At 48.0% G+C, this 24,983-nt stretch overlaps 1 protein-coding gene across 1 annotated transcript in view; it reads right to left on the bottom strand.

The window, feature by feature from the left end:
* DRD4 (dopamine receptor D4) overlaps positions 1-15,378 on the bottom strand; it is a 34,147-nt gene extending 18,769 nt beyond the window's left edge. Inside the window, exon 1 of the mRNA XM_050952930.1 lies at positions 15,130-15,378. Within this exon, the coding sequence (XP_050808887.1) occupies positions 15,130-15,378 (249 nt within the window). The remainder of the gene's footprint in view (positions 1-15,129) is intronic.
* Between the last annotated feature and the right edge of the window lie 9,605 nt (positions 15,379-24,983).

The following is a 24,983-nucleotide window of genomic DNA, read 5'->3' as shown; positions in this document are numbered from 1 at the left end:
CTAGATGCTTTACTCTGCCTTGCCAGGTGGGAGGCCCAGGCTGGACTCCTGGTGGCTTGCTTGCTGGGCTAACAGAAGAAGTAAAGAAGGAGGATGAAATAAAGGGCTTAAGTGTGCAACTGCCAGTTTAGGTGTCCAAGTCCAAAATTTAGATCCTCAGAATCCCCACTCAGCTGCTCCCTAGCTCTAGAGGTGCCTACATTTCTGCCAGCGGGTGTTCACAAAGCTGCCCAGATCCTGACGCCTCCTAACACAGCTCAGCATCAAAGTCCCGGTGGGATCCTCCCAGTAGGCATTCTCTCATCTAACTCGTCCGCACGGCCTGATCTGGCAGGAGCCTGAGGTGGTGCTGCTGCCCCCTTTACCCCAATGATTGTATCCCTCACCCAAGGCAAAGGAGACACAGATTCAAGTCCCTACTCTGCGTGACTGGGAGCAGGGACTTGAACTCCCATTTCTTGGGTGAGTGCTGTAACCTCTGGGCTATAGGATATTCTGGGGTGGGTCTTTCTCAATTTCTCCTGTTGAAGCTGTTCCACTTTATATAGACACAATTAAATAGTCATTGAAGCAGGAACTGGAATCTGGGTGTCCTAGGTGAGTGCCCCAACTACTGGGCTATAGAGTCACTCGCTCTCTCTGGCCCGTCATTGTTTGCAAGAAAGGGATGACCTGGCTTAGTCATGGCTGCGAATCCAACGTGGAGGGATATGACCCCCTTCTGCCTGCACTTAAGTACCTAACTCCCTTGAAGAGGAGTGGCATAGGCCATGTGCCTCTCCATGGCATTTCTTCCTGGCTAGCTTAGGTGGCTCCCCACTGAGCATGCTAGTTTTTGTGACTCCCATTCTTAGGCACATAATGCGTAAGCAGCCTAGGTGCTTAGCTCAGGGCTATGGATTTGCCATGTAGCAGGGCACCTAAACATCATGCAGAGTCTAAGGCCATGTCTACATCTAAAATTTTGCAGCGCTGGTTGTTACAGCTGTATTAGTACAGCTGTATAGGGCCAGCGCTGCAGAGTGGCCACACTTACAGCAACCAGCGCTGCAAGTGGTGTTAGATGTGGCCACACTGCAGCGCTGTTGGGCGGCTTCAAGGGCTTTCGGGGAACGCGAGAGCAAACCGGGAAAGGAGACCAGCTTCGCCGCGGTTTGCTCTCGCGTTCCCCGAACCACCCTGCAAACCGCAGGGAAGAAGACCTGCTTGCTCGGGGTTCGGGGAACGCGAGAGCAAACCGGGGAAGGAGACAAGCTTCGCCGCGGTTTGCTCTCGCGTTCCCCGAACCACCCTGCAAACCGCAGGGAAGAAGACCTGCTTGCTCGGGGTTCGGGGAACGCGAGAGCAAGCCGGGGAAGGAGACCAGCTTGATTACCAGAGGCTTCCTCAGGTATGCTGGGATACATGCTTATTCCACGGAGGTCAAGAAAAGCGCTGGTAAGTGTCTATACTTGATTACCAGCGCTGGATCACCAGCGCTGGATCCTCTACACCCGAGACAAAACAGGAGTACGGCCAGCGCTGCAAACAGGGAGTTGCAGCGCTGGTGGTGCCCTGCAGATGTGTACACCTCCTAAGTTGCAGCGCTGTAACTCCCTCACCAGCGCTGCAACTTTCTGATGTAGACAAGCCCTAAGTCCCCTTTGTGGAGCTAACCCAAGATGTCCTGCACCACATAACAATGGCCTCTTTGGATGAATAAGGAGCAGCACTGATGGATTCTGAAAGGAGCTGCCTCTAGTCCTCTTTGACTAACAATATGGTGACTGCAGTAAGTCACGTTGAGAGAGAGACTGACATCCTTGCCGCCTAAAGGATCAATGCAAAAATTACACCAGTAAAATGATTTATACACGAACCTTGTGAAGGTGTAATTTACAGGATCTGAACTTCTAGGAATTTCCAGTTCACATGCCAGATACACTGGGGGCAGCCACTGCTGGAGCTCTCTTGTTGACTAACCCGAACAAACTGTTCACTCTAGAAGACAGATATTTTTCTGATGTGTAGTGCAAATGTCCTCTTTCCTCAGGAAAGCGTCAACCAGAACCAGCCTCTTACAGGACTGAAGGAAGAGCAAGTTGGCTGGAAGAAACAAGGACCATCAGCAATTTGCCCAAGGTCCTTTCCCATGTCTAATCTTTGCGGCCAAGTTTTTCTGTGTGTGTGTTTTCTTTTTAAGTGACTAGTAATTTTTGGCTGTCCAGCTTGAGACACATTGAAGGGGTTGACTTTCAGAAGGCGAGTGCTCAGCACTTTCTGAATAATCAGGTCCCTTTAAGTTGTCTCAGGTTAGGGACTCAAACTGAGGCACCCCAAATATAGTCACTTTTAAAATCTAGGCTTTGGACTATAACAACTAGTCTTCACCACCACCTCAGAACCATTCTGGCTCCAGATTACAAATATCCTTATAATTCTAGGGATGAATGAATTTGTTTGCCCCATTAAGACTGCATTATTCTGACTGAATCTTTAAGTGTTATCAGTGAAAGAGTACAAGTCTCCCAAAAGCCATGGGAAATACTGGAGGGAAATGTTCTCATTTTTCATCCAGGACTTCAAGAGAAAAATTCTCTAATAGGTGAGCAAACACACGAGACACATACCAAGCAAGATGCTCTTTTATACCATACAGAAAGCCACACTATCTAACTCCAGTCTAAAGAAATAGGTAATAAACGGTTGAGAAGTACTTTGTCCCAAGAATCACCCAAGAGACCCAGAAATGCCTTGGCTCCAAAACTGATGACCTGTAGTCAGAGCATGTTAAGTTTAGCAGATCCGCTGAAAATCTTCCTTTCCTCCTTAATCAATTACAAAGAGCTAAGAGACAAAGTAGTTTACGTAACCAAGCCACACAAATCTGCTTGCAGAAATGAGTCCCTTCCACTCCTAAGACTACTGGTTTGAGGTGTCTGACAGACAGGCAATAATCTATGATCCGCTATCTCATGAGCCATTAGGGTGAGAAATGGATGCTTTGTCCCACTGGGGAGCTGGCATTTCCCGCTCCTGTCCATCAGGATAAGGCTTCTAGCCCTGGTCAGTTGCAAGATATCAAACCTTGTGTCACAACATTAGGATTTATAGAAAACTTCTCTAGAAGGATCTCTGCTCAGTTAGTTACAGAGTGTTGTTCTCTCTTGCAAAGCTCTCAAGCATTGACTCATGGTGCTAAGGCAGGTAAATCTAACAGGAAAAGTGGAGTACGTGGGGTGGGGATCCAAACAGCTTAAAAACAACCACTACCACCACCACCACCCCCCTCCAATGTCTAAAATAATTCTTTTCTGAAACAATGTGAGACAGATACAAGATGCAAGTGGTAGAATGAAGGTTTTATTGGCAGAGCTTTACAACAACCTGTGGTACAAGGAGAAGGATAGTTGTGTGGTTAAGTGACTGGATTGAGCCTATGGGATCTGGGTCCAATTGGCTATTCTGCCAATAGGAGCTGCAGGGGCTGGTGCCTGCAGGTGAGGGCAGCATGTGGAGACCCTTCCCTCCCAGGAGCTGCTGCCGGATATCCTGGCCGCTTCCAGGATTATTGTTTTATAATAGAATGAAAATAAGTTTATTAAACAAAAAGCCATAGGTTTAAGTGATACGAAGTATGAGATTAGACTTAACTGTCTCCAATAGTTCTAAGCAGACGGCGAAGAACTACAAAAGGATCTCACAAAACTGGGTGACTGGACAACAAAATGGCAGACAAAATTCCATGGTGATAAATGCAAAGTAATACACATTGGAAAACAATCCCAATTACGCAAATAAAGTGATTGGGTCTATATTAGCTGTTAACACTCAAGAATGAGATCTTGAAGTCATTGTGGATAGTTCTCTGAAAACATCCACTCAATGTGCAGCAGCAGTCAAAGAAGTGAACAAAATGTTGGGAATCATAAAGAAAGAGATAGAGAATAAGACAGAAAATCTCATTGCCTCTATATAACTCCATGGTACACCCACACCTTGAATACTGAGTGCAGATGTGGCTGCCTCATCTCAAAAAAGATATATTGGAATGGGAAAAGGTTCAGAAAAGGGCGACAAAAAATGATTAGGGGTATGGAATAGCTTCCGTATGAGGAGAGATTAAGAATGAGACTTTTCATCTTGGAAAAGTGATGACTAAGCAGGGGATATGACAGAGGTCTATAAAATCATGACTGGTGTGGAGAAAGTAAATAAGGAAATGTTATTTACGCCTTCTCATAATACAAGAACTAGGGATCACCAAATTAAATTAATAGGCAGCATGTTTAAAACAAACAAAAGGAAGTATTTCTTCACACACGGTCAACCCGTGAAACTTCTTGCCAGAGGATGTTGTGAAGGCCAAGACTGTAACAGGGTTAAAAAAAAAAAAGAGAGAGAGAACTAGATAAGTTCATGGAGGATGGGCAAGGATGGTGCACCTAGCCTCTGTTTGGCAGAATCTGGAAATGGGCTACAGGGAATGGATCACTTGACTACCTGTTCCGTCCATTCCCTCTGGGGCACCTGGCATTGGCCACTGTCGGAAGACAGGATACTGGGCTAGATGGACCTTTGGTCTGACCCAGTATGGCTGTTCTTATGTTCTTAAGGAATAAAGATAGAAAGGGTTACAAGCAAACAAAAGTAAAAATATGCTTCTAAGACTAAAACAATTTCAGCAAGTTAAAATCTTTGCCTAAGCAGGTTTCTCACCTAAACTCAGTTCTCAGAGACTTCAGCCCCTTTGGTTAAAGGACATAGCATTCTGTGATTTCAAGAGCTCTAGCCACTTGAGTCCCCCAAGTGATGGACAACTATGGAGTCCGTACTCCTACTCCTTTTTTTTTTTTTAATAGTTCAGTAAATCTTTGAAATCATGTATCCTTTGTCGGGAGAAACTTATTTATCAACTCTCCCTGATGTGCATGGTTTAAACCAGGGGTAGGCAACCTGCAGCACGTGAGCCGATTTTCAGAGGCACTCACACTGCTCGGGTGTTGGCCACTAGTCCAGGGGGCTCTGCATTTTAATTTAGTTTTAAATGAAGCTTCTTAAACATTTTAAAAACCTTATTTACTTTACATACAATAGTTTAGTTATATATTATAGACTTATAGAAAGAGACCTTCTAAAAACGTTAAAATGTATTATTGGCAGGCAAAACCTTAAATCAGAGTGAATAAATGAAGACTTGGCACACCATTTCTGAAAGGTTGCCGACCCCTGGTTTAAACACATTTAATTCATGTATTTTCAGCATATATCTATAACAGGGGTTGGCAACTTTTGAGATGTGGTGTGCCAAGTCTTCATTAATTTAAGGTTTTGCGTGCCAGACTGGCAGTGTGGACAGCAGATGGAACCCCAGACCAGCAGCGGGCTGAGCTTCTCAGCCTGCTGCCGGTCTGGGGTTCCGTCCACCAGTTCCTGCCAGCCAGGGTCCCAGCAGCTGGCCCCACTCAGCCCACTGCCGACCGGGTTCCATCCATCCAGGCCGGCAGTGGGCTGAGCGGGGCTGTCAGCTGGCAGCAGCATACCACTAAAAATCAGCATGCATGCCACCTTTGGCATGCATGCTGTAGGTTGCCAACCCCTGATCTGTAAAGTCCTTTATGGGTTTACCATACATACATCGTGCAAGAATATTAATGATCAGTGAGTTTGTAGTTTTCCAATGATATATTACAGGCCACCTTTTGGATAAATATCATGACAACAGTGTGTTAGGTGTAGTGAGTATGTCAGGCCTCACAAGAGTTGCTGACACAGAATAGTGAACCACGAATGGGCCTCTGTGTCACATGGCCTCTCGACATTACTGAAAAAACACCACATTTCGCCAGCCATGAATAATGCAGTCATCCCAAACTCGCCATAAAGTCTTTACAACTCACCACCGTTACATCAACCTTTTCTTTTCTCAGTTGTTATAAACAGCACAAGTAGGAAAGTTAGGCAACCTTAACATTATAAGACCGTTTTCAAGTGCTTCTAACTCTGCTAGATAAACTATTTGAGCTGATTTTTTTTTTATATGTTAAAATGGTTACGCTATTTCTCAGAACAAGGTTATTTTCCCTAAATCTGTTCTGAGAAACTTTACTGTAACTGTAGACCTAGGTACTGTTAATTTTTTAATTTTTTTTTTTTAATTCAGCCTGAGGGAGGGCTGCACACTTCATTGCTTCTGTAGGCTGAGCTTTATGGGTTAGTCAACTTTAAGTGCAAATGGCGTTTCAGATTTTCTGAAAACAAAAACAAACAAAAAAGTCTAATTATAGAATCTATGTACAACCTCTAGCAATTTTACAGAATGCTCAACTAAACATCAATTTGATTGTGAAGTTGTCTAAGATAATCCTTTATTTTATTTTTGCATGATGCTGTTGGTCACCTCGCAGAATTGGATTTCAATATCGTGTAGTTTCCATAGCATGGGCAATTGCATGGCACTCATTGGTAGCTCACTAAGGAGGAGTTTCACATGAAAAGCATTTGGATTGTCACTTAGTCTTTATAGGTATCAATTTTGTTTGTGGTATGATACAGGTAGCAAAGTGTAAAATTCAAGAAGTGATAAATACACCTATGTAGGGACTTACTTCTTTTAAATTGTGAGTTTAAAGTTCTTTTTACACCCCCCCCTGCCACCCGGGGTCATGGATCAACATTCCCATCGCACACCCGGTCAGTACTCAGCCTGGGCTGAGGAAGTTAACAGTCCAACCAGTGAACCAAATACAGTGATGAATCCTGGTCACATGCCACCTGAGGCACGTTGTGCATATGCTAAGTAGTACACACACCCTGCCTTATGTCAGAGGCTCCATGTGTCCCCCCCATTTTCTGCTCCCCCATATTAGGGTTCCCCATTCAACCTCTACCCCATGCCAAGTATGTGCGTCTCCTTTTTCTCCCCCTTCCAAGTACCTTTCTACCCACCCTCAGATTAAAAGGGAAGGACTGATAGCTGGTGCCCTCTCTCTTCCTGGGTTCACTCAGTCACATAGCTGCAACTGGCCCAGCCACTCCCACGATCCCCTGGTCAGGCTCTTACCCAGGGCATGATCTCCCCAAGCTGCATACACTGGCCTTGCTCCCTCTGGAACAGTTGGGTCTCAACAAACCCAAAATCCAGCTGCATCCTCCATCTCACCAAGCCAACAGGTTAAGACTTGGGCAGAACCCCAGGAGAAACAAGGCAGGGCATCCCCAAGACTACACCCACCTGACCTCATCCTTGTGATTTCACCTATTTCATAATTTGGTTCCCATGGCAACAGCCAGTGGGGTCATCACAGCAACTGGTGCAATTATGCTGCCAAGCCTGGCCACACTCCAGTGCAGTCCTGCTAAAAAAGAGTGAAAATGGCTTTTCTAGTTCCTATGCAGAATCCTATTGATTTTGATGAGAATGCCTAAAGCATTCCCTGAAATTCTGGAATTGATCAGATGTGGTTTTCAAAAGTTATCGTGTTAAAGACAGAGAAATGCCATCAAACTGAGCACAGGGCCTAACTTCAGTCAGTCAATAACGTGCAACCTCCTTAATCCTCTCCTGAGGACTAGAGTTTTAGTTGTAATAAAGAAAGTTGCGTTTGAGATACAGAAACACAGCCCATGTCAACAACTTCAACTAGCTCTTTTGATTTATTGTTGTTGTAATAGCCAGAAGCCTCAACTGAGTTCAGGGCCCCATTGTGCTAGGCAGGACCGGCGCTAGGGGTTTTAGCGCCCTAGGCATATGGCAATTTCGCCGCCCCGCATCCTGGTCCCGCGGCTCCGGTGGAGCTGCCACAGTTGTGCCTGCGGAGGGTCCGCTGGTCCACGGCTCTGGTGGAGCTGCCATAGTGGTGCCTGCGGGAGACCCACCGGAGCCACGGGACCAGCAGACCCTCCGCAGGCACGACTGCAGCAGCTCCACCGGAGCCGCCTGCCACCCCCTCCGGCAAAATGCCGCCCACCAATAATCGTGGCGCCCTAGACGATTGCCTAGGCCGCCTAAATGGAAGCGCCGGCCCTGGTGCTAGGCACTAAACAGGCACATTGCGAGAGAATTCCTGCTTTAAATATATCACAGACAAAAAGGTAGGAGAAAGAAAGAATTAAGGGAATCACAGGTGAAACCCATTGAAGACAACAGCGAAACTCCCACTGACTTAGTCAGACCAGGATTTCACCCCCAATTATGTCTAAATCTTTTAGTCAGCTCTGTGAACCTCAACCACATTATCAACAGAACCACCAATGCCTCTAAAAATCAGAAATAAGAGGTTCCTGCATTTCAACAAGAAACTGCAAGCTGCTCAGGCCTGTCCTGTTGAGGGGGGGAAATCCACACTGATTTATTTAGATAAAGGGAGATTTGTGCAGCGGTGCCGTAACAAGGACAAGGAGAGTGAGGCACTTGCCTCGGACACACAAAGCGGAGGGGCGCAGCTCTACCGCGATAGGCGGCGCTTCGACAGCAGCTCTACCGCCGCTGCTTCTTTGGCCACAATTTGGTGGCAGGTCCCTGAGTCCCTCTCAGAGGGAAGGACCCACCGCCAAATTGCCACCAAAGAATGAATGAAGCGGCAGCAGCAATTCGGAGGGAAGGACCTGCCGCCAACAGGGACTCAGGGACCCGCGGCTGAATAGCCGAAGAGCCTGAAGCCTGGAGCCCGCCCTTGCTTCAGGCGCAAAAATTCCTTGTTACGGCTCTGTTGTGCACTCAGGAACCTAAACCGAACAAGAGGCATAAAACCTCTCAGGAGGGCTGCCTCAGCTAACCACTGATGATTCACTCATCACTGCATGAGATGGAGGCAGGATCTAAATTCAAACTATTGCATGTTGTTGTCACCACACATCAAATACCAATAGAATTTACACTGGAGGCAAGAGAAAGCTACTGAATTTTAAAAACAGATAGTGATAATTGCTTCACACTCCACCCCCTCATCTCTCTGACCTGCAGCAGCGTCTGCTCACCTTTCCTTCCTATAGGCCTGCCCCACACTACACGTTTAAACCGAATTTAGCAGCGTTAAACCGATTTAATTCTGCACCTGTCCACACGAGGCCCTTAATATCGATATAAAGGGCTCTTTAAACCGGTTTCTGTACTACTCCCCAACGAGAGGAGTAGTGCTGAAATTGGTATTGGCATGTCAGATTAGGGTTAATATGGCCGCAAATCGACGATATTGGCCACCGGGCGCTATCCCACAGTGCACCACTGTGACCGCTCTGGAAAGCCATCTGAACTCGGATGCACTGGCCAGGTAGACAGAAAAACCCCCGCAAACTTTTGAATTGCATTTCCTGTTTGCCCAGTGTGCAGCTCTGATCAGCACAGGTGGCGATGCAGTCCCAAATCCAAAAAGAGCTCCAGCATGGACCGTACGGGAGATACTGGATCTGATCGCTGTACGGACAGACAAATCTGTTCTATCACAGCTCCGTTACAGAAGACGAAATTACAAAGCATTTGAAAAAAATCTCCAGGCTATGATAGACATAGGCCACAGCACACTGCTATGTGATAAGCGTAACGAAAAGCCAAAGAATCAAATGGATGCTCATGGAGGGAGGGAGGGGGTACTGAGGACTCCAGCTATCCCACAGTCCCCGCAGTCTCGGAAAAGTATTTGCACTCTTGGCTGAGCTCCCAATGCCTGTAGGGTCAAACACATTGTCCGGGGTGGTTCAGGGTATCTCTCGTCAATTTACCCCTCCTCCCCCCAGTGAAAGAAAAGGGAAAAAAAATTGTTTCTTGACTTCTTTCAATGTCACCCTATGTCTATTGCATACTGCTGGTAGACACGGTGCTGCGGCACTGAACAGCAGCATCCTCTCCCCTTCCCTCCCCGGTGGGGGATGGTACAGTACAAAAGGACTGATAGCCGTCCTCGTCATCCTGCGAGTGCTCCTGGCTGGCCTCGGTGAGGTCGGCCGAGGGTGCCTGGATAAAAATAGGAATGACTCCTGGTCATTCCCGGCAGATGGTACAGAACGGCTGGTAACCATCTTCATCATAGCAACTGGGGGCTGAGCTCCATTAGCCCCCCCCCTTTCACGTCTAAAGAAAAGATTCTGTACTGCCTGGACTATCATAGCAGCTGGAGGCTGCCTCCCCCTCATTTAATCTTACTAAAAAGTCAGTGTTTCTTATTCCTGCATTCTTTATTACTTCATCACACAAATGGGGGGACACTGCAACGGTAGCCCAGGAGGGCTGGGGGAGGACGGAAGCAACAGGTGGGGTTGTTGCAGGGGCACCCCCTAGAATGGCATGCAGCTCATCATTTCTGCAGGATCTGACACGGAGCGGCTGTGCTCTCTGGTACACTGGTTCTCTAGTACATTTGCCTCGTATTCTAGGCAGGACTGACTATTTTTAGATAAAACATAAAGGAGGGAATGACCCGGGGAGTCATTCCCATTTTTGTCTTTGCTCCCCCGGCTGATCTCAGCGAAGGCCAGCCAGAAGCACCCATGATAGCAGCAGACGGTACAGAACGACTGATAACCGTCATCCCATCACCAATTTACAATGGCATGGCAGACGGTAATCGTCTCTGCTACCTTGCAAAGGCAAATGAATGCTGCTGTGTAGCCCTGCAGTACCACCTCTGTCAGCAGCATCCAATACACATACAGTGACAGTGAAAAAGGCAAACGGGCTCCATGGTTGCCCTGCTATGACGTCTGCCAGGGCAATCCAGGGAAAAAAGGCGCGAAATGATTGTCTGCCGTCGCTTTCACGGAGGAAGGATTGAGTGACGACATTTACTCAGAATCATCCACGACACTGTTTTTGCACCATCATGTATTGGGATCTCAACCCAGAATTCCAGTGAGCAGGGGATACTGCGGGAACTATGGAATAGCTACAGGATAGCTACCCATAGTGCAACGCTCCAGAAATCGACGCTAGCCTCGGTACATGGATGCACACCGCCGAATTATTGTGCTTTGTGTGGCCGCGTGCACTCGACTTTATACAATCTGTTTTACAAAACTGGTTTATATAAAATCGGAATAATCCTGTAGTGCAGACGTACCCTAAGTGACATGTGAATCAAAGAAAGACCATGAGGGCATTAGTTTCTATGGCAAGTGATGTATCTGAGCTGAAAGTTTCAGATCCAATTTTTAATCTCCGCTCCAAAGTTTGAGATTGTTAGATTTGATGTTCGCTTCACTACAAAAAACCTACTCAGCCAAAACGTTAATTGTTACTCCTGGATTTAAACTAGTATCAATGGATTTAAACTAGTAATCAATGGATTACTGCCATGATTTACTCCAGCATATCTCTAAGCATAACTTGGCCCACTTTGGTGGGGCAGTTTGAATTAACCTGGACTGAAACAAAGGGGGGGGGGAAATCAAGCACTGAAAATCAAGCACCCCATATTCATTCTCACACGCTCCCGCATGTAAAATATATTCCAGCAAGATAGTGTAAGAAACAAACCTCTAGATGCATTGATGTCTGAGTGGGATAATATAACAGACTAGCCCTATTAAATTGACTCAGTTTAATGAAAATTGTCTTTTAAACTGGTGCAAATTTGCATGCAGACAAGGCCATATTCTGAGTGTGAGACAGCATGATCACTAATTTAGAGCAGAGGACTGGGAGGCAGAAGACTTGGGGTCACCTCTTGAACAAGTAGTAGTGGGGACTTTTCAAAAGCCCCTTTAAGCACTCAGACAACAAAGTAAACTTTTAAAACAGAATGTGGGTGAAGGTTTTTCTTGGAAAACCTGCTCCCACTACTATGTGCCCAGCCCTAGCTGTCCAAGTACTTCCAGCCCAGCCAAAGGGACTCTAAAAGCCTTGCTGCTCTATGATGCTATGCTGTTTCAGTACCGCTGCTGTTCTCCCTATATCTAGATGTTACACACTAAGGGCTCGTCCAGACTGGGGGGGGGGAATCGATCTTAGATACGCAACTTCAGCTACGTGAATAACGTAGCTGAAGTCGAATATCTAAGATCGAATTACTCACCCGTCCAGACGGCGTGGGATCGATGTCTGCGGCTCTCCGTGTCGATTCCAGAACTCCGTTGGGGTTGATGGAGTTCCGGAATCGATATAAACGCGCTCAGGGATCGATTTTAACCCGCTGATACAGCGGGGTAGTCTGGACGAGGGCTCACTCCCAAAAAAATCACTTAACATACTTCAGCTATGAGACACCTGTAGCCTGCTGGAACAGTCTGCTGTTTGCCCCAGCACCTGAATTGCTAGAAAAGTCTCTGAAATTAGTCTGAATGTGTGTGGTAGGAAAAGGGTGATCACTGATTTTTTAAAGTAATATTAAAACACACAGTTTTCCCATGCTGCTTTCAAATGCTGTAGGAATGCAGCAGGAGGCAGATAAGGGACACTTCTAGAACTCCAGCCTGATTTTAAATGCTGATATTGGTTTGTGGATGGTCAGCACCCATGAAGCATCAACGTTTTCAAAAGCTTGTGGAAGCACAATTAGTTAGTGGGATCACCACTGAGGGGCTCACATAGGAGTTGGGAATTTTCAAAACTGGTATTTGGCTGCACCCAAGTTGTCAGGATCCAGCACTTATGGGATTTTCAAGTGCATCCAATGCAAGGAAATTCCCCAGGTACTCCGAGCTGAATGGAAATGCCTTCTAGATTCACAGACATATGTAAAATAGCACATTGTACTAGATCTAGTGTTAGGGCCAAGCTATTTTCAAGCAACTGTGGTGAGGGTTAAGTGCCACAGCATTTGGAGCTGGCATAGGTAATAGGGAAAACTACAGAGAGGATGAGAGAGCAAGAGAAATCCCAGCTCCAGAAACTGAGACCATAAGCACTTAGGAACCTAAATCTCATTGAAAGTCAATGGGACTTAGGTGCCTAAATCAGTTTTGAAATGGCACTGAAGGGGCTAAGTCACTTAAGTCCAGATTTTTAAAGGTATTTGGTCATTGCTGTGCTCAGCATTGCAACACATAGGATTTAGACTCCTAAATCAGTGACCAGCTGTTATTAGAATTTAGGCTCCTAAATGCCTAAATCCCTTTTGAAGGATAGATTTAGGCTCCTAAATCAGTTAGGCATTGCAACAATGAGTGCAGCAAGGCCTAGATACCTTTAACAATCTGGTCTGCAGTGATGCTGTATGGGAAGCAGAGCACCGGGATCTTCTAGGTGAGTGTCACGAGCTCACACCGGATGGCTTTGCAGCTGAGCTTGCATTTCTGAATGACCCTTGCCTCAGAAAGATCAGAGAAAGTGCTCAGCATTCCATGGACGTTGCAAGGAAGGTAAGGGCACCCTGAACTCTCAGCCTCGCCCTCCCTAGCCTGCTGCCTCCTTTCCCTGATTTTCCTCATGGTCAGGTGCTGGATGGCAGTGTCTCCTTGCCTGCAACCTCCAGTTTTCCTGACACCATCAATGTGTACCCTAACCCTGTCCAGCTCTCCTAACCCCCACTTTAACCCTTCTCCTCCAGCACCAAACTAATCCTATAATCCCTCAGTAAAGCCTCTGTCTCTCACTCGTGTGTGCGCATGCAGGAGCACAAAAAAGTGTTCTCACTCTGTGTGCTGTGCCCTCAGGGATTTCAGACAAGAGGAGGGGAGAGGGAGGACACGGCTGCTTGATCACTTTAACCTGGGCTTCCTGGCCTTACTCATGTCTCCAAGCCCTGCTGGGCCTTCCAGCAATTCTCTCTGGGCTGCCCTCCCCCACAATATGCACCCTTGGAGCAAAAAACTGCTGTCTCTCAAACGATTTGGGCACATCCAAACACTAGCTTAAGTGCCCAAGCATTGACTTTTATGGGCTGTGGGAGTCCTTCAATTGACTTTAGGGTGACCAGACCAGGGCCGCCCGGCGGGCAAGTGGGGCAATTTGCCCCAGGCCCCAGAGGGGCCCCCCGAGCCCTGGCCCAGCAGTGGTTCAGGTCTTCAGCGGCATTTCAGCGGCAGGGGGCCCTTCTGTGCTGCCAAAGACGCAGAGCGACTGTAGGGCCCCCCGCCGCTGAAATGCCACCCAGGACCCGGACCACCACCAGGTGAGTACAAGCACTGCAGCTCCCCTGCTTTGTCCCAGGCCCCCTGAATCCTCTGGGCAGCCCTAGACCAGACAGCAAATGTGAAAAATCGGGTCGGGGTGGGGAGTAATAGGTGCTCATATAAAATTGGGACATCTGGTCACCCTAATTGACTTTGATGAGCTTTACTGAAGGATAACTATTTCTATTCACACCTGCAAGTCAAAAACATCCCAGCTCTATAGCTTATCCTTCTTGCATATGCTATATGCAAGTTTAGGAAATTAAGAGCTCTTTTTAATCATAACAGTTCTGTTGCGATAACATAATAGTATCAGGCATATGCTGTATCAGAGTTTCTAATTAACACAGGCCTGACATTCAGTCTGTTACACATTTGCTACCCTTCACTCCCCAGCCCCACACAGAGCAGAAAAGTTACTCTCATGAAGTATTTTTGACTGGGCTACCACTAGCAGATTTGTCCTACAGACACAGATATTCCACAAAACCGGCCACCACTCATGCAACCAAAATAAATCATCCATCCAAATATCTACAGCCAGATGCTCAGTCCAATTGCTGAGATGTTTCAAATGTATGGGCCTGCCCTTGCATTTCAGTGGGGCAGAGTGGACACATCTTGAAAGAAGCTCCAGAAACCGTGTTTTACTTTTGATTTGGAAGCCTAAACAAACAAACAGGACCCTAGGGATAACATAATCCCTCACCCCAGCCTGGTGGAACTAGCCCTGGAGGCTATGTCTGCACTGCACATCAGGCCTGGGCTCTGACTCAGGTTTGATCCCCGCCACACACACAAATCAATCTGACTTGAGACAGGAATCACTCAGCCCCCAGCTTCTAGGGGGATCATTCCACATTCCAGCTGTGACTGGGCTCCAAGCTCTGTCATTCTGCAGTGCGGACGCAGCTCAAGCCGCAGAGCAGAGTCAGAAGAGCCAGGCACAGCCTGGCCGCACTAGCGGGGCTGGGAGAGGGGATGCAGCAGTTACAAACCCAGGGACCCAGTGGAGGCGCAAGGCGGCGGGGAAGCACCCAGGGGGCACAAGCCAGGGCGGCCGGGCTCTGTGCCCAGAGGCCCCTGCTGGAGGACCTGACTCACCTCGGAGTACACGTAGAGGGGCAGGACGAGCAGGGCCAGCAGCAGGTCGGCCACGGCCAGGCTGACGATGAAGTAGTTGGTGGTGGTCTTGAGGGCGCGCTCGGAGCAGACGCTCAGGCAGACCAGCAGGTTCCCGCCCAGGACGCAGAGGATGAGCGAGACGCCGAAGACCAAGGCGGCGAAGTTGTAGCCGGGCGCCGCTCCCGGCGCGGTGGCGTTGCCCAGCTCCCCGCTGCCGTTGCCCGGCATGACCGCCCGTCCCGGGGCACCCCCCGCCGCAGCCGCCGGGCCGTGGAGCAGCTCCGGCCGGGGGAGGCTCATGGGGTCCCGCCACCCCGCGGAGCCGCGTGCGGGGTCTGTGCAGCGGCGGGGCTCACGGCGCCCGGCTGCTGGCTGGGCGGGGCTCCGCGCCCATCCCACTTGCGGTGGGAGCCAGCAGGCGGGTCAGCCCGGCTCCGACCTCCGACCCGCGGGCTAAGGAGGCGGCAGCGGCGCGGCCCCTGCTCCCCGCAGAGTTCCCGCGCCCGGAGAAGTCCCTGCCCCGCAGCCTCAACTTTTCCTTCCCCGCGCTGCAGGCAGCGGCCCGGGCCGCACGCGAGCAAGCCGCGAAGGCGGAGCTGCCCGCGTGTTCCCCCCGCTCAGCTGCTGCCAGGCGTGGGGCGCGGCCGCCGGCTCCCGGGCGCTCTCCAAGCCCGCTCCTGGCGCCCGCCCTCGCTCGGCGCTGCACCCCGTGACCCCAGCCGGGGACCGCGGCAGCTGCCGGAGCTACAGGAGCTGCTGAGAGCTGCTGGCTTATGAAAAGGGCTGGGGCGGCAGCTCAGGCTGGAGCAGCGAGGGTGGCCGCCAGCACGTGGGCGGAGAGGGGGCGTTGTACAGCTTCATCCCGCCGTAAATTCCCCTTCTCCTGCAGCCAGCTCGCTGCTACCTGCCCTGGGTCAGTCCCAGGAGTCCCCTGTGCCACGACCTGAGACTCTTCCCTCTTTCCCCGTGGGGGAGCCAGCAGTGCCTCGAGGGGCAGCAGCTCTGCGGCGAGAGATCCTCCCCTCCCCCGGGACAAGTGTCCCGACAGGGACATGGTGCCTGTAACAAAGCTGCGGCAAAACCCTCCAGCTCTTTCCGAGATCTTAATCCGTGCTCCACGGCATCCTCTCCCCACATCTCGCTAGGCAGTGATGGGGTTAGCGCCGGCAGACGTGGGGTTCGGTTTACCCACCACATTCACATAGACGTAACGAAACACTGATCCCTCATTCGACTGAGTGAAAATCCATTTATATTGTCTCAGTCCTACTCTGGGGCAAAACTCCACGGGCAGCCAAGGGGAGCCCTGTGCAGCAAAGTGGCCTGAGAAAAATTCTATTGTTAATTTCGACCTCAATTATCTTTTTTCCAAACCTGCCCTCTATCCTAAGGTATTTATATAGCTCCAGTTCCCATCAAATCCGGACTCATTATGCTTTTTAACCACGCAGACAAAATACCATGCCAACGTTTTACTTCCACACTACTGTTATTTTTATTGTTGCTATGTTGTTACTTGGCTTAGCTGTACTTTTCTGTGTATAGCTATTAGCACCTCTGTATTCATTACTCATTAATTCCTAGGCCAAGAAAGTCTAGTGTCAAAATGTATCATTGTCTCCTTTGTGGATGGCTGAATAAGGAAACAAGACAATATTTGTATTTAAACTAAAAAATGCCTATGAAAAACAAATGCAAAGACATTATAGAGGAGATTTGCACTACTGGTGAACAGCTACTGGGATACCTCTTTAAGCGGCGTGAAACTCGCCATGTGTTGGCTAATTACACTCTGAAGGAGGCTATAACAGAGGAAACTGGATATCCTCATTACATGAGATGTTGTGATTATTGTTCATTACCACACTATGTCAGTACTTACGCCCCGAATTCAAAAAGCTGTTTTGTGCAGGGAAATTTCTATTCCCCATAGAGCAGGCTGCAGGATCAGGGCTACAGGCACCACTGCAATAGGCTTCTACACTTCTCTCTGCCTCAGTTTCCCAAGTTTGAAAGAGGAGATCATAAGAACAGCCATACTGGTCCACCTAGCCCAGTCTCCTGTCTTCTGACAGTGGCCAATGCCACATACTTCAGAGGAGATAAACAGATTAAGGTTACCTTCCTGGGAGGAAGTGCTCTGAGTTCTACAGATAAAGAGTGCTGTCCAAGAGCTATAGTGAGTCAGTAAAAAGTCCAGAGAGCTCACTCTGACCCAGATCCGGAGCTGGGGGCTGTGCATTTAACTCAATTGAAATGAATGGAGCTGAACCTATTTCTACCAGCTGAGGATCAGGCCCTTTATAATCAGGGAATTCTCTACACTGTAGCATGGTCTACAGGTTCTCTCGGTAGGAGTCTGAGAGAACCATCGGCCTCTCACCATGTGTATTGCATATGCGGGGCCACCTTAAGGCAATCTGTGGCCCTAGACACTATGACATGAGGAACCCCCTGGCTCCATCCCTGTGTGCCCCCCCCCCCACTCTTTGCAGTGATGGTGGGGACCTCCCCTCCCAGAGTGGCAGGGGCAATGGAATGAGACCCGGCTTCTCCCTCAGCAGCAGTAGGGATCTGCTTTCTCTTAGAGCAGCTCAGAGGCTACCCAGTACTCAACCACCAGTTCTGCTTTAGTGGGTGGGCTGGGCCTGCTGCTTTCTCCTCCAGCATCCTCCTCTGTGAGGGTGGTGTTAGCCAGGGCCCCAGAGTAGTAAGTCTTCAATTTAATGCCTCACTGAGATGCATGGGGCAGTTTGCACTTTTCAGAGCTATTGGTTTGGGCTGCCAGCAGACTTAGGCAGATGTCACTGCACCAGTTACACCTGAGTCACTTTTCAAGCTTTTCTTCACAGTCATGTTTAAAAAAAAAAAAAAAAAACAGGCTGAGATTCTGACATAATCTCATGACTCTGGGAGCCTAGAGGGCCATAGTGCCTCTGGCTGGCTGGCTGTATATCCCTCAGATTTTACCCAAAAAAATCTGACACCTCCTGTAGAATGCAGCATTTTCTATTGGTACACGTTTTTCATATTTTTCTGCTTCTGCAGCCAGGCAACATAGGACCATGAGGCCAACTAGGCAGACCTTGGAGGGACAGTGCAGTGATAACCAAAAATATGGTTTGAGCTTGATAGAGATTCTCTGTAAGTCTGTATTTTTAAAGCCTGGTATCACAATCTCCCAGGGATGGATGCACAAGCCTTGTACCACTAAAAAGTGGAGATTCCCAGCTCCTATTTCTAGCCATTGCAGTTCAGGAGTTATTGGGCTTCAAGGGCTCAATCCAAAGTCCTTTGAAGCCAATGGGAGCCTTTTCCATTCACTTCCATGGGCCTTGGCTCAGAATCTGAATCTGTCACTGGTCCAGGTCTGAATGATGGTCATCCCATAGTTCAGATTAGTGAAATCTAGGAGAATGGTGGAGTGTGAGAATTCTACATGAGAGCAGGGGAAAAAAACACAGTGGCATTTTTTTGGGGTGGCGACAGGGTGTGCGTGTGTTAAATAGTGGCTGCTCAAATGCTGCTCACAGATTTTATAAAATATGTTGCTGGATATGAGACTGGTGAAACAGAAACTCTTGTTAAAAGAAACACTGCAAAGTATGTAGCATGAAAAAGCCAAATTATGAAGTTATCCTCCACATTAAGTCCATCGGCAGTCAGTGTTTTAAGATGAGATATTCTGAAATTCTCTTTCATCAAGTTGTCCAGGCCTTGACACTTTCTGAACACAGGAGGTTTCAAAGACGGGGTTATTTCTGTTGAACGCTGGGCTACTGACTTCTCAGATGGCCCAGTAATGACACTTGACTTGTTTCATACACTTTACAGCCAGAAGGGACTGTTAGATCTACTCAGACCTCTGGTGTGCTGTAAGCTATTACTGTACCTTTAACCCAGCTACCCCTATTGTGAGCCCAATGACTTTAGTTAGACTAAAGCATTTCAATCCTGAGGAGACTAAATGTATGATTTCTAAATCTTGTCTGAAGGTTTCTTTGATGAAGATGATTATTGCTAGTGTGTATTGAGGAGCTACTGAATGAAAATGCACACCAAAAAGAGTTCTGTCATAATCTTGGTTGGTATTTTACTCTTTTGAGTATAGGATGGATAGGGAAGCTATGTGTGTGTTCTTCATCCACTCATCCATCCTATTCTTTACCTACCCTTAGGGTATGGCTACACTTGAAATTTAAAAGCGCTGCCGCGGCAGCGCTTTGAAGTGTGAGTGTGGTCAGAGTGCCAGCGCTGGGAGAGAGCTCTCCCAGCGCTGCACGTAAACCACATCCCTTATGGGTGTAGCTTGCAGTGCTGAGAGCCATGCTCCCAGCGCTGCAGCACTGTTTACACTGGCGCTTTACAGCGCTGTATCTTGCAGCGCTCAGGAGGGTGTTTCTTCACACCCATGAGCGCGAAAGTTGCAGCGCTGTAAAGTGCCAGTGTAGCCAAAGAAAGAGCTTCAGTCTCCATGGATGAAAGACACTATGTAAATGCAAAGTAATTACCTTATTGCACTGGGTACACACTTCTTCCATCAAATGACTTGGAATAAGCACAGTCCTGTCTTCCCTAACATTTGAGCTGCACATGGCTAATGTAAGCCTTAAAATTTACCTCTTTTGCGATGCCTACAAAACCATTTACAATGAATAGGTAGCTGATGTTCTGTGACCACTGTTTATCACATCGATCAATCAATGCATTGTTAATGTGTCCTCCCCCTTCCCTCCTGTCTGTTCACTTTATGCACCTGTTGTCTCTTGACAAACAGAGCCCCTTGCTTCCCACTGGTGAGCCATTACATAAGTAGTTCCATTGACTTTAATGGGACTGTTGTGTGAGTGACTGCTCACCAAGATGACTAATAGGTTCATAAACTGGCCCTTCAATTTTAGGTACTGTGGGGCAGGAACCAGCTATTCATTCTGTGTGCATACAGCACCTAGCCCCATGGGGCCTCTAGGCACTTCCACAATCCAAGGACATAATAGCAACAACAGTGAAATGCATAACCTTGTCATGCTTTTGTGAGTCATATATAAAAAGATGACAACCATCTGACCCTCTGCAATATCTGGTGCTCAGCATGCGTTAAGAGGCTCTCTAGAGAAAGAAGCATTTGTCTTCTTGTCTTAAAATATGAAAGAACTTTCTTCGGATCAATAACAGGCTGAATTCCTTTCACATTTAGAGTGGCTGCCCTAAAATAATGATGACAAGCTATTAGTATATTCCAATGCCCAAACTACTAGCCGGCGACCTTTGTCCTAAAGACTGTCCCCTCCAGGGACTCAGTATGGTCCCCATTTGAGTGATGGAATCTGGGGCCCTGTCATCTGTTGTGTTTTTTTTCTCAAGGAAGCCAAGGAGTATTCTGTACTGGGACAGTTTGAGGGGATCAGGAAGTTTAAGTGATGATAGTGCATGTTTACAAGCTCACAGGGGAAGTGTTCTGAAGCGGTCAGAGGTTTTGAACACACCTTTCTGCTTTGATATACCTCTTGCAAAAGGATTTAAGTTTCCATTAGGCTGTGACCTGGCAGGATGGCTCAGGGCAAAGAGATGCTGGTGAGGGCACATATCGCTGCCTCTCTTAACAGTAGCAATGTTCACACTGTTGATGGCAACATGTACTGTACAGCAGAGTCTCCCCAAAGCCTGGAATCAGACCCTACGTCTACCTCAGTTTCCCCATTCCTGGGTAAGGCAGCAGGCAGCTGCCCAGGCAACTCCCCAGGCAGCTGCATCAATGAAGCTTCCACCGGTAATGGTATTTCCTCCCCATTTACCAGAGAGATGTGTGCAGTTCAAAAAGCAGACACATCATTATCAGCCAAAACAGGGAAAACAGGCCTGGTCCCTCCTAAGGCCTCTGCAGCTCCCTACACAGCAGATATTCCGAGTCAGGCCTTTCCTTTAGCACATGTGGCAAGGCCCTTTCCCGGATTCAGGGTCTCCTGCAGCTCTCCCTTCAACTGAGCTGCTATTGGCCATTTTTCTCACCCACAGGAGGCTGGCTAGTCAAGGCCATGCCTAACTATCTTAAAGGGATTACCACACCCTGTGAAAGGCTGGTTTGGGGCTACCCATACTCCTCTTTCTCCATATCACATTTCAGTAGGTCACAGTGTGCCCTAGGGACCAGGGTGGGTGCAGGGATGTTTCACACCCTAAGCGAAACTTCCACCTTGTGCCCCCCTCCGAGCCCTGTGGCAGCTCTCCGCCCCCCTCTCTGCCCTGAGGCCTCCCCCCTGCGGCAGCTCCCCCCCCCCCGCCCTGAGGTGCCCCCTACCTCCCACCCGCGGCAGCTCTTCCCGGCCCGGGGAGCAGTGTGGCAGCTCCCCACCCCAGCTCACCTCTTCTCCGCCTCCTCCCTGAGCACGCTGTTGCTGCTCCACTTCTTCCACCTCCCAGTCTTGCGGCGCCAATCAGCTGTTTGGCACCGCAAGCCTGGGAGGGAGAGAAGCAGAGCAGGGCAGCGTGCTCAGGGGAGGAGGCGGAGCAGAGGTGAGCTGAGACAGGGAGTGGTTCCCCTGCGTGCCGCGCTCCCCTTACTTGCTGCAGGTGGCCTTCCCTGCGCTCCCCTGCCCCAGGTCTCTCCGCCTAAATCCCAGCGACTACCGGGGCAGCTGAAGATCCAGCCATCATGGTTGCCGCTGAAGGACCAGAAATGCCGCCCCCCCAAATGCTAGCGCCCTAGGTGACCGCCTAGGACGCCTAATGGGTTGCACCAGCCCTGCTAGGGACTCAGAGGCCAGGATGTCTGTGTGCCAGGGCAGGATGCCAGCTCCCCTCCCGTAATGTGAGACCATCCACTTCCCTTCCTTGTTCAAGTGCCTGAGGTCAGAACTTCAAGCCAGTGCAAATCAGCACAATTCTACTGAAGGCAATAGAACTTTGTTGATTTCCACCAGCTGAGGATTTGACCCCATACAGAGAGAGGCAAACCCACCCAGAAAATCAATTTATCATATAATGAAACCCTGAAGGCCCAAAAGACACAGGCTTCTTCTTCAGCAAGGAGAAAGCTAGTTTAGGTTCAAGTGGAGAAGGAGACTAAAGACCCACAATGTATATGATTGTGATTTGTGTGATGTGAATGTCTGTCCACAAAAGCAGGATTGAAATTACCACAATTCATTCCCCTTAGGCCACCAAACAGCCTACAGATGATAACTTTCAGTCTCTTCCCACCTGTGCTCAATTCAAATCAGTAACCTCATTGTGAGAAGGTTCTACACTCCCATCAATATCACTTCCTATCTTTGACATCATTAATGATTAGAGTTCAAAGGAGCACTGAGACCTTGCCTGACAGATTCATCATTACAGACTCCTAAGGGCAGGGGTAGTCAATAGTCAGACTGTGGGCCAAATCCAGACAATCAGACACTTTTGAACAGATCTTGAAATCTTTTTATTGAATTATTATTTTTGTTATTTTATTTTTATTAATTTCTCTGAAGTCTGGATCTTGACTATACCTTGACCAAGAAATCTGGACCCTGACAAAAAGTAGTTGACTACCCCTGCCTAAGAGAAAAGGCTGGGAGTGCACAAAGTATCTTGCAACAGACTCTTAAAAGTCAACATTGTCAAATAGGGTGAAATTTACTTCTGTGCATTGGGCCAGCATAAGACCTGTGCCTTCAACATAAATCTTAAGAAGAGCATAAGTGGTGCATATCTCTTCTGCTAACCCTCTGCACAGGGATAAATTTCATCCAAGGCACTGGGGGACAAAAAATAAAGGGGGTGGGTTCCAGGATGGATACATTTAAATCAAAATGATTTAAATCATTGATTTTAATCAGCATCAGTGTAGACACTACCTGCACCAATGAGAGAGGTTCTCTTGGGCTGTCAGTGCCCGGGGGCCAGTGGGTGCGAAGGAAGAGGAGAAGAGGGCAGCTGTGAGCCACATGTGGGGCTGAGGCTGTCAGCCCCAGGGCTGCCAGGCTTCAGCTGTCAGTGCCCCACAATGCCCCACTTCAGTCAGTGGAAGTGGTCCTGGTGAGATGTGCACAGCTGACAGAAGGAGCAAGTGTGGATGTGAATCACCGCTTTCATTAGTGCGGTGGCTGTACGTTGACTTACATCAACAATTTTTTAGTGTAGACAAGCCCTCAGGTGCAAACCCTCACTTGGGGTTAGGGACCTACACTGTTTTAGCAGGAAGCTCAGGGTGGAGGAAGCTTCCTTATAATGCCCGGTGGTTAGTGTACTCATCTGGGATGTGGGAGACTGCTGGTTCAAGTCCCGTGCCCAGCTGAGAGGGAGGGAGGATTTGAAGAGGGGATCTCTCCCAGCTCTCAGGTAAGTGCTTTAACCACTGGGCTCTGGAATATTCTGACTGGGTGCCCTCAGTCTCTCCTGTTGAAGCTGTTCCACTGTGAATAAATAATGAAAAATCATTGGGGCAGAGAGAGAGAGAGAAAGACAGCAATGCAAAAAAGCAAACAACTTTGTAGCCAGGTGGGTAGAGCACTTAGCTTGGAGTGGATGGAACCAGGATCCAGTCCCCCTGCTCCAATGACTTTAAAATTATTTGTCCATGAAAGTGGTGGTTAGGCCTCTAAATCCCTTTGTGACTCTATCCCCTATGCTGGTTTTTAATCATAGACTGGAAGAGGAAAAAAGTTTTCCGACTTTTTCAACTCCCAATTGAGTTCTTAACTTTGAATGAATGAGTCATTATACTGAACTGTCAAATAAACTGAAATGAAGAAAATATTCTCTCTCTACCTGCAGAAGGGGTTCCTGCTGTGAAAAGCTGGTTTAGCACTTCAGCAATCTCTGGCTCCAGATACTTAGCCAGTGACTTCCACCAGTTCAGTGGGGTGACTTTCTTTAAAACTTGGCAGGAAATAGGTACTGCTTAATATTATTTTTTCTTTAAATGATTTTAATAGATTGTAATAAATGTAAGTCAATGTAGGTTGTCAATTTTCAAATTTAATTTTAAACGGGCTTTTCTAAAAAATCAACCTGACGATAATTTAAATTAAAAAATCAGCTTTAATCAGCTTTAAAAAAAAAAACACCAACTTTTATCCCCCTGATGCATTCAGATTCTCTAAATTAGACAATGTGGAAGTAGAATATGTTGAGGTACTATATCTATATAGAGGTCTAGCCTGCTATGTTTAACAAGCAATGCAGGGTTCTGTGATGTTGTGGCATGATTAGTAATTACTATTAATCATTATTAAATAATTGTATTGGGTGAATGGATTCTCCCATTGCTTCGACAGATGAATGTTCAACTAGTATTGGCTTGGGTTCTGGGTTTATTTGTTTTTATGGCTTAGCACATGAGATACAAATCCAATCCTGGATTTGCAAGTGCAGTTGCATGTCTTGCAAGTGTAGTTGTTGTTGGCAGGAGGGTTTGAGGTACTGACCTTACGACGTGCTCTTTTCTCCTGCAGAGACCTCACATGCCACTCCTCGAAAGTGGACATGGCCTCATAGCACCGATCTCTCAGTCTGGGGCTATGCAGTGCAACATGTTCCTAGGTTTTAATGCCTATCTTGCATGCACTGAGGTTGGCCTTCAAGGTGTCTTTATATCTGAGGATGAGTCAATCCTTAGAGCGGGTTCCCATGCTCAGCTGGCTGCAGAGCAGCACTTTTAGTATGCGGGACACACCACGTGGACCACATGTCTCCCAGCAAAGTTGAGCCTGATGAGCATGCTGTCCATGCTGGGGATTTGGCACCTCTCCAAGACTTCAGTGTCGGGGATTCTGTCCTGTTGATGTTGCAGATGGATCTTAGGCAGAGAAGGTGGAAGCTCTCCAGATGTTTGATGTGGCATCTCTAGA

Source organism: Gopherus flavomarginatus, chromosome 5 (genome assembly GCF_025201925.1).
Source record: "Gopherus flavomarginatus isolate rGopFla2 chromosome 5, rGopFla2.mat.asm, whole genome shotgun sequence".
In the NCBI taxonomy this organism is placed as follows: Eukaryota; Metazoa; Chordata; order Testudines; family Testudinidae; genus Gopherus; species Gopherus flavomarginatus.
This window is presented reverse-complemented; position numbering and strand designations above follow the sequence as displayed.